Here is a 12,458-nt window from a genome sequence, read left to right as displayed (position 1 = left end):
TCCCCTGACCTTGCCTTTGCCTCAGGTCAGCTGAGGAGATCTCCTGAGACCAGACCACCCCTCCCACACACCTAACAAGCTAACCCCGGGGTTGATCTGGGAAACAAAAAACAAAAACCTGCTTTTAGCCTCGACACGCATCAGCTCAACACAAAGATCTGTACCTTCTGACTGAAAGAACCAGAAGCTACAACACTCAGCCAACATAAGGAATCGGAAAAAGCAGACGAAAAGTGAAAAAACCACAGAATCTTTGTATGGGGATAAGGACCAAAACACAAACACCAAAGAGGTCAGAGCTGAGACTGTACTTCCATCTGAAACCTCAGAAGGGACTATGAATTTCTCGCAAGCTCAACTAGATTACCTGGAACAGCTGAAGAAGGAAATAAAAGAAAAACTGGCCAATGATTTTAAAATTATAAAAAAAGAATTCACTGATGAGAACATCACTCTGAAAAGGAAAATTGAACAAATGGAAAAGGAAGTTCAAAAATTAACTGGAGAGAATAATTCCCTAAAAGGAAGAGTTAATCAAACGGAAAAGGAAACCCAAAACCTAATTGGGAAAATTGATCAAATGGAAAAAGAAACCCAAAACCTAACTGGGAAAATTGGTCGAATGGAAAAAGAAGTACAAAAATTAAATGGAGAAAATAGCTCCTTAAAGGGAAAAATTGGTCAGATGGAAAAGGAGATGCAAAAGTTAACTGAAGAAAACAATACGATTAAGATTAGAATTGGGCAAGTAGAAACTAATGACTCAATGAGGCAACAAGAATCAGTCAAACAAAATCTAAAGAATGAAAAGATAGAAGAAAATGTAAAATATTTAATTGGAAAAACAACTGACCTGGAAAATAGATCCAGGAGAGAAAATTTAAGAATTATTGGCCTGCCAGAAACCCATGATGAAGAAAAGAGTCTGGACAATATCTTCCAGGAAATCATCAAGGAAAACTGCCCAGAAGTACTAGACTCAGAGGGCAAAATAGTCATCGAAAGAATCCACCGTTCCCCACCGGAAAGGGATCCCAAACTCAAAACCCCAAGAAATATCGTTGCCAAATTCCAGAGCTATCAAGTGAAGGAGAAAATACTACAAGCAGCCAGAAAGAAACAATTCAAATATCAAGGACATACAGTCAGGATCACACAGGACCTTGCAGCTTCTACATTAAAAGATCGAAAGAATTGGAACCCAATATTCCGTAAGGCAAAGGAGTTGGGACTTCAACCAAGGATCAACTACCCAGCAAAGTTCAGCATAACATTTCAGGCAAGGAGAAAGTCATTCAATGAAATAAGGGATTTCCAGAGCTTCCTGACCAAAACACCAGAACTCAATAGACAATTTGATCTTCAAATGCAGGTCTCCAGAGAATCATAAAAAGGTAAACAGGGGGGACTTGCTACTCAATTAGGGCAAACTGTTTACCTCCCTATAAGGGAAGATGATACCTGTTAATCTTGAGAACTGTGCAGCTATTATGATAAAAGGGATATATGTAGAGGGAACGGGCATAAAGTAAATGATGTCATGTCAAAAATATGATTTAAGTATGAGAAAGGATTGTAATAGGAGGTGTGAAAAGGGGGAAGCAGAAAATGGCAAATTATATCACAGGAAGAAGTACAAAACTATAGTAGAGGGAAGGAGGGGAGGGAGATGAGCATTGTTTGAGAGGTACTCTCATCTGATTTGTTTAAAGGAGGGAACAATAATCTTAAGTAGATAATCCTAACTAGCTCTATAGGTAGTAGGAGGGGAAGGGGGAAGAAAGGGGAGGGTGGCTAAAAGGGAGGAAAGAAGCAATAAGAGTAAAGGGGAGTAAAAGGGAGGGGGCTAAAAGAAGGAGGGGAAGGCTGCAGGAGAAGGGGGAGAAAAGTGAATACTATTGAGGAGGGGAAGGGAGATGGGAGAGCTAAAAGCACAAATGGTGGGAAAGAGGTTGGAGGGAAATACACAGATTGTAATCATAACTGTGAATGTGAATGGAATGAACTCTCCCATAAAACGGAGACGGATAGCAGAATGGATTAAAAGCCATAATCCAACAATATGCTGCTTACAAGAAACACATTTGAAATGGGGGGATACACATAGGATAAAGGTCAAAGGATGGAGCAGAATATATTGTGCTTCAGCTCATGTAAGAAAGGCAGGAGTAGCAATCCTAATCTCAGACAAAGCGAAAGCAGAAATAGATCTAATCAAAAGGGATAAGGATGGAAACTATATCCTGCTAAAAGGCACCATAGACAATGAAGCAATATCATTACTAAACACGTATGCTCCAAGTGGTATAGCATCTAAATTCTTAGAGGAGAGGTTGGGGGAGTTGAAGGAAGAAATTGATAGCAAAACTATACTAGTGGGGGACCTCAACCTCCCCCTCTCTGAACTCGATAAATCTAACCTCAAAATAAACAAGAAAGAGGTTAAGGAGGTAAATAAAACTCTGGATAAGGTAGATATGATAGATCTTTGGAGAAAATTAAATGGGAATAGAAAGGAATATACCTTTTTCTCAGCGGTACATGGAACATTTACAAAAATTGACCATGTACTAGGACATAAAAATCTCACAATCCAGTGCAGAAAGGTAGAGATAATCAATGCATCCTTTTCAGATCATAATGCATTAAAAATTACATGTAATAAAAGGCCATGGAAAGAGAAACCAAAAATCAATTGGAAACTAAATAATCTAATTCTAAAGAAGGGTTGGGTTAAAGAATAAATCATAGAAACAATCAACAATTTCATTCAAGAGAATGACAATAGTGAGACAACATACCAAAACTTATGGGATACTGCAAAAGCAGTTATTAGGGGAAGTTTTATATCTTTGAATGCTTACATAAATAGAATAGAGAAAGAGGAGATCAATGACATAGGCTTGCAGTTGAAAAAGCTAGAAAAAGAACAAATTGAAAATCCCCAAGTAAATACCAAATTAGAAATACTGAAAACCAAAGGAGAGATTAATAAAATTGAAATTAAGAAAACTATTGAATTAATAAATAAAACCAATAGTTGGTTTCATGAAAAAACTAATAAAATTGATAAACCTTTGGTCAATCTGATTTAAAAAAAGAAAGAAGAAAATCAAATTACTAATATTAAAAATGAAAGGGGTGAACTCGCCTCCAATGAGGAGGAAATTAAAACAATAATTAGAAACTACTTTGCCCAACTTTATGCCCACAAATTTGATAATCTAAACGAGATGGATGAATATTTTAAAAAATACAAATTGCACAGATTAACAGAAGAGGAAGTTGAATACTTAAAGAACCCCATCTCAGAAAAAGAAATTGAACAAGCCATCAATGAACTCCCTAGGAAAAAATCTCCAGGGCCAGATGGATTCACAAGTGAATTCTATCAAACATTTAAAGAACAGTTAATTCCAATACTATATAGACTATTTTTGAAAATTGGGGAAGAAGGAGTCCTCCCAAATTCTTTCTATGATACAAATATGGTTTTGATACCCAAACCAGGAAGAGACAAAACAGAGAAAGAAAATTATATACCAATTTCCCTAATGAATATAGATGCAAAAATTTTAAATAAGATTTTAGCAAAACGAATACAGCATCTTATCACGAGATTAATACATTATGATCAGGTAGGATTCATACCAGGATTACAGGGCTGGTTCAATATTAGGAAAACTATTAGCATTATCGATCACATCAACAACAAAGCTAACAAAAACCACATGATTATCTCAATAGATGCAGAAAAAGCTTTTGACAAAATACAACACCCATTCCTACTAAAAACATTGGAGAACGTAGGAATAAAGGGAACTTTCCATAAAATAATAAGCAGTATCTATCTAAAACCTTCAGCAAGCATTATATGCAATGGGGATAAGCTAGATGCATTCCCAATAAGATCAGGGGTGAAACAAGGTTGTCCATTATCACCACTATTATTCAATATGGTACTAGAAATGTTAGCTGTAGCAATTAGACAAGATAAAGATATTCAAGGAATAAGAATAGCCAAAGAAGAAACTAAGTTATCACTCTTTGCAGATGATATGATGATTTACCTAGAGAATCCCAGAGATTCAAGTAAAAAATTACTTGAATTAATAAACAACTTTGGCAAAGTTGCAGGTTACAAAATAAACCCACACAAATCTTCTGCATTCCTATATATTAGCAACAAAGTCCAACAGCAAGAGATAGAAAGAGAAATCCCATTTAAAGCTAGGGTAGACAGTATAAAATACTTAGGAGTCTACCTGCCAAAACAAACCCAAGGATTATATGAACACAATTACAAGACACTTTTTGCACAAATAAAGTCAGATTTAAGTAAGTGGAAAAACATTAGTTGCTCATGGGTAGGCCGTGCTAATATAATAAAAATGACAATTCTACCTAAACTAATATACTTATTTAGTGCCATACCAATTAAACTATCAGACAATTATTTTCTAGAGCTGGATAAAATAATATCAAAATTCATTTGGAAAAACAAAAGGTCCAGAATATCAAAGGGACTAATGAAAAGAAATGCTTGGGAAGGTGGCCTAGCGCTACCAGACCTCAAACTGTACTATAAAGCAGCAATTATCAAAACCACTTGGTATTGGCTAAGAAACAGAGAGGTAGACAAGTGGAATAGACTTGGCACTCAAGATGCAGTAGGCAAGGAATATAGCAACCTTCTGTTTGATAAACCCAAGGACCCCAGCTTCTGGGATAAGAACTCATTGTTTGACAAAAATTGCTGGGAAAACTGGATAACAGTGTGGAGGAAATTAGGCATAGACCCATACCTGACACTGCACACAAGAATAAAGTCCAAATGGGTACATGATTTAGGTATAAAGATTGATACCATGAATAAACTGGAGAAGCAAGGAATAGTGTATTTATCAGATCTATGGAGAAGGGAAGAATTCTTTACTAAAGGAGAGATAGAAAGCATTATGAAATGCAAAATGGATAACTTTGATTACATTAAACTGAGAAGTTTTTGCACAACCAAACCCAATGCAACCAAAATCCGGAGGGATGTAGTAAATTGGGAAAGAATTTTTACAGCTAAGCTCGGGGATAAAGGCCTCATTTCTAGAATATATAGAGAACTGACTCATATGTATAATCATACAAGTCATTCCCCAATTGATAAATGGTCAAAGGATATGAACAGGCAATTTTCAGAGGAAGAAATTAAAGATATCTATAATCATATGAAAAATGCTTTAAATCACTATTGATTAGAGAGATGCAAATCAAAACAACTCTGAGGTACCACATCACACCTATAAGATTAGCAAACATGACAGAACAAGAAAATGATAAATGCTGGAGAGGATGTGGGAGAGTTGGAACACTAATTCATTGTTGGTGGAGCTGCGAGCGCATCCAACCATTCTGGAGAGCAATTTGGAACTATGCCCAAAGGGCTACAAAAATGTGCATACCCTTTGACCCAGCAATATCACTACTAGGACTATATCCCCAAGAGATCATAAAAATGGGAAAGGGTCCCACATGTACAAAAATATTTACAGCAGCACTCTATGTAGTTGCCAAAAACTGGAAGTCAAGGGGATGTCCATCAATTGGGGAATGGCTGAATAAATTATGGTATATGAATGTAATGGAGTACTATTGTGCCGTAAGAAATGATGAACAAGAAGACTTCAGAGAGGCCTGGAAGGACTTATATGACCTGATGCTGAGTGAAAGGAGCAGAACCAGGAGAACTTTGTACACAGCAACGACCACAGTGTGCAAGAGTTTTTTCTGGTAGACTTGGAATTTTGTAATAACGCAAAAACTTCTTATAAAAAAAAAAAATCCCAAAGGTGCTTCTCAAGGCAAAATGCCTTCCACACTCAGAGAAAGAAATATGGAAGTCATTCACAAAATGTAGCAGATCATGTTTGTGTATGTGTTTGTGTATCATGTTTTGATTTGTTATATGATTTCTTTCATTTATTTTAGTCTGACTACATAGCATGACTATAGTGAAAATGTACTCAGTAGGAAAGTATATGTAGAACCTATACAGAATTGTATGCAGTTGTGGGGAGGGAGGGGGGTAGTGGGGGGGATAAAATCTCAATTGTATGGCAGTGATTGTTAAACATTAAAAAATAATAAAAAAAAAATAAAGTGATTGTTTTGCATCCTAAAAAAAAAAAAAAAGAAATACACAGTGAAGTGGAAATAACCATTAACAAGTAAGTCTTTTATTCCTTTTCACTTAACTTTTCGTTTTAAAAGATAAGTAACATAGATTTCTTTTCCAATTCCAATTCCAGTGCCCATAGTGATCTTGAAATACTGAATGGAGTCATTAGATCACTAATAATACTTTCTTTAAAATAATTTTTAGCTTTAAATTAGTGTGGTACAGTTGACATGATTTGTAAATATTCTTCCATTGAAAAGCAGCATATTATATGAATGGAAAACCTAGATTCAGGCCCAATACCAACAATTGCTGTGTGGCTTGAAATAAATCACTTAACCTTGCCACACCTGAGATCACTCTCTCAAACTCTTCAGCTGCAGACCCTCTTACAGATCTGCATCGCTAGAGGGAGTTATCTCACCAGAAGTTTCCTATACCAGTAAAATCACTAGTATATGAAAAATGACTGCAATGATCTATGCTTGTGTGTTAGATGTTTATGTATGTATGTCCATATGCAAACATATTTCTAAATTCCCTATCTATATCTTCTGTGTAGTATATAATCTGCTTTCTCTATGTGTATACATTCACACACATACAAATACAGATATTCCACCCCTTGGCGGTGGCTTGATTTGCCCTTTAAGAAGCCCTTGAAGGTCCTACCAAACCAGAAACACTTGGAGGAGAGCGTCAGTCCTGGGTCATGTATCTTTCTTCCGAGAACTAGGTGCAACTAGTGTGGAAAGAATCATCATCAGAAAGTTTGGCATGAAGGATGCTTTGTTCTGTTTTGTCTTCCTCTAGCACCTTATAAAAACTATGTTTTGAGGCATATGTATGTAGTTGTTTGCATGTTGTGTATCCCCCCTTCAACTGTGAGGTCCTTGAAAGCAATGATGCCTTTCTCCTTGTCTCTGTATGACCAGCACTTAGCACAGTGCCTGGCACACAGTCATTGCTTAATAAATGTTTTTGAGTAACTGACTGACTAGAAGGGATTAGATATCCACTAGTGGAAAAGGAAGTTGAGGAAGTGGGGAGTGGTGCTAACAAATGTTTAACAACCAGCTCTCTGGAGGAAAACAAATCGTGCAAGACACACTTTTAAGCTCTATTGCTCTCCTAAGTCTAGACTCTAGACAATCAATGAAAGAACAAACCAAGTCCTGATTTGTAGCCTTTGCCTGTTTTCAAATACACTGAAAATTAAACAGTTAGCTTTCAGAGTTGGTATGAGGGGCTCCAGCAAACACTCCCCTCCTGAGTTGTCAATGCTAGTAACATTTTTTTTTAGGGGCCAAAACTATGATTCCATGTCTAATAACAGTGTGGCTACAAATAGTAGCAGATTTTATTTGATTATCTGTACCTGAAATAAAAATGTTCATTTTCTGCTTACAGATTGAGGCTGCCAAAGCAGTAGTGGATTGCGGTACTCCTTTGATTTACAACCATATTCAACTCAATCTAAAGAAATTCAAGGTATCCCATTGGGTGATTTCTCCAGGTTAATGTAATAGCTAACAATAACAAAAAAGGCAGATGTAAACCCAGGGGACTGAAAAGGTTGGGCACAGTAACTTTTTTTAAATCATATTTTATAAAAAGGACAGTTGGAGAAAGCAATTTAACCTCATCTGTTCCTGAATAGATCTTAGAGGTCATTACACCAGAAATCCTTCTTTTTTCTTAGCATTATCTTGCATCTTATTACTAATTTTTAAAAATTATAAGGGAAGATAGAGGGAAAATAGCAGTAGAAAAATGATTTTAAGAAACATATTCCTATCAGCTAAGCACTCTGAAAGTTGTAAAGGTTAGAGTAGTTTATGCCACTTAACTATTTTTAAGATATAGCTGCATGTGGAAAATTGATGTGGCATGGTTATTCAGATAATATCTGATCATAAAATCAAAATGTTGTAGTTTGAGGTTTTCATTTGCTAATTTATTCTTAAATGGTATTGCTCTATATGTTGGGGTTGAGTGTGATGATTTAAAAAAGTAGCACGAGCTCATTCATTTTAAAGAAAGAAGTAAAACCATGAGTAGTCTTAAATGGACAGGATAAAATGCAAACAACCAACCTGGAGCAATCCAGGCTAACATTTCTGAACTCTAAAAAGTCAGACAGGTAGTGAAAGGCTAGCCTTTTCCTCTGGTCTCTAAGGTTTTCTGGTTTGGAGTTCTGTGAAACCTCCCCTGTGGAGACTTGCTTTTCTCTCCATTGTCATTGTCATGGCTCAGTGCTGTTGAGGGTTGACCTAAAGTTACCACATTTCCTTGTTGCCTTTGTTTTTTAACTTCTATTCATAGCATAAGGAAGGTCTCTATTTTTGTGTATTTGGAGTCACAAAGGATTCATTTGAAAAGCTTCCCCTCATGCTTATCTCCATTATTTCAGAAGATTTCTGTACTGCATCACTCAATAGCTACCTAGCTGGATCCTTAACTAGATGAAAGCAAATACAGAGTAAAGGGAATCAGAGAGGTGGGTGTAGTAAAAGTCCTGATGCTCCCAAAGCTTTCTAAAATGATCTTTTCCTGTCCCTAAACTCTGCAGAAGGAGACAGAAAAGCTTCGATTCATTGAGAGAGAAAATCGCTGGCTGATGGAGAGGATAGCTTTCATCATGAGGACCCAAGATGCGTGTGACATCTTAAATGACTACAAACAAAGATGGTAAATAAGGGAGGAAAAGAGGAGGAAGGTAGAGAAGAAGCTTCAGGCAACTCCAGAGGACTTTTCCATTAAGTCAGAGATAGGTTGCAATCTGCATTGACAGAGGGAATTCCCACATTTGGAGTTCCTTGCTCACACTGATGAAATCACAGATCCTTCAGGTGTTAGAATAGTAATAGTAATATTTTCTCCCTTGTGCAATGGTTCATAGAACATTAGGTATAATCATAGTAGAATATAATAATATTAAATTAAATAGTAGCAGAGTAGTGTCTTGTCACAGGACTGATTCGGTTGGAAACCCACCAAAACAATGAGAGTAGGATAATAATAACAGTAACTTACATTTCAGTAGTGCTTTAAGCACATTTCATTACACCACTACTCCTGTATATATACCTATATACCTTAGGATGTATGACATTATTTAAGGGTATTTGATGACTAAGGAAAAAGTTGCAAAAGAGAAGTATGAAAATGAGCTTGAGGAATACAACATTTTTATCCACTTTTTTTTGCTTAATTTAGTATTTTATTTTTCCTCAATTACATGTAAAAACAATTTTCAACCTTCATTTTTAAAATTGAGCTCCAAATTTTCTCCCACCCTCCTCACACCCTCATTGAACAATTTGATGTAGGTTATACATGTGTAGTCATGCAAAATATATTTCCATATTAACCATGTTATAAAAGAAAATATAGACCAAATATAGACCAAAGTAAAAAAGCAAGAAAAATTAAGGAAGTAAAAAGAGTGTACTTCAATCTGTATTCAGATTCCATCAGTTCTTTTTCTGGGGATGGATAGCATTTTTCATCATAAGTACTTCAACATTGTCTTGGTTCATTATATTCCTGAGAATGGCCAATTCACAGTTAGTTGATCATCCTACAATGTTGCCATTACTGTGCACAATTTCTCCTGTTTCTACTCATTTCACCTTGCATCAATTCATGTAAATCTTTCCAGGTTTTTCTGAGAGCATCTAGCTCATCATTTTTTATAGCACAATAGTATTCCATCACAATCGTATATTACAACTTGTTCAGCCATTCTGCAATTGATGGGTATCCCTCAATTTCCAATTCTTTGCCACCAGGAAAGAGTTGCTATAAATATTTTTGTACATATAGGTCCTTTTCCTTTTTGTTTTTTATCTCTATTGGGATATAGACCTAGTAGTGGTATTACTAGATTAAAGGTTTTATAGTCCTTTGGGCACAGTTCCAAATTGCTCTGCAGAATGGTTGAATCAGTTCACAACTTCATCATCAATGCATTAATGTCTCATTTTTCCCACATCCCCCCATTTGTCATTTTCCTTCTCTGTCCTATTAGCCAATCTAATAGGTAGGAGGTAGTGCTTCAGAATTGTTCATTTGCATTTCTCCAGTCAATAGTGGTTTAGAGCATTTTTTCATATGGCTATAGATAGCATTGATTACTTCATTTGAAAATTGTTCATGTTTTTTGATCATTCATCAGTTGGGGAATGGCTCTTATTTTTATAAATTTGCCTCATTTCTCTACATATTTAAGAGATGAGGCCTTTATCAGGAAAAAAAACACTTCAAAATTTTTTTCTCAGTTATCACCACTCCTCCATTCTATTCTTTCTTTCTTTTCACCTTCTGTGAGCATCCCGCCTTCTCTTATCCCCTTCTTCTCCTGTTTTCTGAATGGTAAGACAGGTTTCTACACCCAATTAAGTGTGTATGTTATTCTCTTTTTGAGCATTTCTGATGAGAAAAAAATTCTGGCATTCCCTGCTGCTTCCCCCATCTTCCCCTGCACTATGAAAGCTCTTTTATGCCTCTCTGATATAATTTACCCTGTACTATCCCTTTCTCTTTCTCCTAGTGCATTCTTCTTTATCACCCTTAATTTTATTTTTTAGGTAATCATCCCATCATATTCAACTTATACCCATGCCTTATGTCTATGTACGCTCCTTCTGACTGCCCTAATAAGAAAGTTCTTATGAGTCACAAATATCATCTTCCCATGGAGAAATCTAAATAATGTAACCTTATTGAGTCCCTTATGATTTCTTTTTCCTGTTTAGCTTTTTATGCTTCTCTTGAGTCTTGTATTTTAACGTTAGATTTTCTATTCAGCTCTGGTGTTTTCATCAGGAATGCTTCAAAGTCCTCTATTTCACTGAATATATATATTTTTTACCCTCAAGGATCATATTTAGTTTTGTGGGTAGGTGATTCTTGATTGTAATCTCTAGCTCCTTCGCCCTCTGGAATATCATATTCTAAGCCCTCCAGTTCTTTAATGTAGAAGTTGCTGAATCTTGCGATATTCTGACTATGGCTCCACAATACTTGAATTGTTTCTTTTTGGCTGCTTGCAATATTTTCTCCTTGACCTGAGAACTCTGGAAATTATCTATAAAATTCCTCAGAGTTTTCATTTTGGGATCTTTTCAGGAGGTGATCAATAGCTTCTTTCAACTTCTATTTTATCCTCTGGTTCTAGAATAGCAGGGCAGTTTTCCTTGATGAATTCTTGAAAGATGATGTCTAGGCTTTTTTTATCATGGCTTTCAGGTAGTTCCATAATTTTTAAATTGTCTCTCCTGGGTCTATTTTCCAAGTCAGTTGTTTTTCTAACAAGATATTTCACATTATCTTCAATTTTTCATTCTTTTGGTTTTTATTGTTTCTCATAAAATCATTAGCTTCCATCTGCTCAATTCAAATTTTTGAGGAATTATTTTCTTCAGTTAGCTTTTTGTACCTCCTTTTCCATTTGGTCAGTCCATTAAGGCATTCTTCTCTTGACTGGGTTTTTGGACCTCTTTTGCCATTTGGTGTATTCTCTTTTTTTAAGATGTTATTTTCTTCAGTATTTTTTGTGCCTTCTTTACCAAGCTGTTGATTCTTTTTTCATGATTTTCTTGTATCACTCTCATTTCTCTTCCCAAGTTTTCCTCTATGTCTCCTACTTGGTTTTCAAACTTCTTTTTGAGTTCTTCCATGGCCTAAGACCAATTTGTACTTTTTTTGGAGACTTTGAATGTAGGAACTTTAACTTTGTTGTTTTCTTCTGAGTGTGTGTTTTGATCTTCCTTGTCACCATAGTAGCTTTCTATAGTCAGAATTTTTCTGTTGTTTGCTCATTTTCCCAGCCTATTACTTGACTTTTAACTCTTTGCTAAAGTGGGAATCTGCTTCCAGGATGGAGGGCATACTGTAGCAAGTTTCAGGGGTTTTGTACAGCTGTTTTCAGACATACTTCTAGGGATCTATAAATTTTCAGTTCTTCCAAGATGGTATGATCTAAGGAGAGGTATGTTTACTACTCTTCTGGACTGTGCTCTGGTCTGTGAATGACCGCAAGCACTTTCTTCTGCCCTGGAACTGTAATCAGGATTCCTACTTCACTGCAGCTACAAGCTTTGGTGTGCTACTGCTCCTCCTCACCTTGGGACTGCCACCCAGATCCAAGTATGGGCAAAACAACTGAATCCTGGCCCCAGTGCCAGCAAAGAGAGCCCTGTAATTTCCTTTTGACCAGTTGTTTGATCCCTATACTGTCCATAGGCTGAGAGCTCTTGAGGCAACTGTTACTGCTGCTGAT

General features: G+C 36.2%; 1 protein-coding gene across 3 annotated transcripts in view; it reads left to right on the top strand.

Moving 5' to 3' along the window:
• The window catches only part of CFAP97D2 (CFAP97 domain containing 2), a 56,152-nt gene that overhangs the window by 22,791 nt on the left and 20,903 nt on the right, over window positions 1-12,458 (top strand). For all 3 annotated transcript variants that reach the window (XM_072621858.1, XM_072621861.1, XM_072621860.1), the window contains 2 exons: window positions 7,583-7,663; window positions 8,745-8,863. In XM_072621858.1, coding sequence (XP_072477959.1) covers window positions 7,583-7,663; window positions 8,745-8,863 — 200 coding nt within the window. The remainder of the gene's footprint in view (window positions 1-7,582; window positions 7,664-8,744; window positions 8,864-12,458) is intronic.

Source organism: Notamacropus eugenii, chromosome 6 (genome assembly GCF_028372415.1).
Source record: "Notamacropus eugenii isolate mMacEug1 chromosome 6, mMacEug1.pri_v2, whole genome shotgun sequence".
Classification (NCBI taxonomy): Eukaryota; Metazoa; Chordata; class Mammalia; order Diprotodontia; family Macropodidae; genus Notamacropus; species Notamacropus eugenii.
The sequence above is the reverse complement of the archived record's forward strand: the minus strand, read 5'-3'. Positions and strand labels throughout refer to the sequence as shown.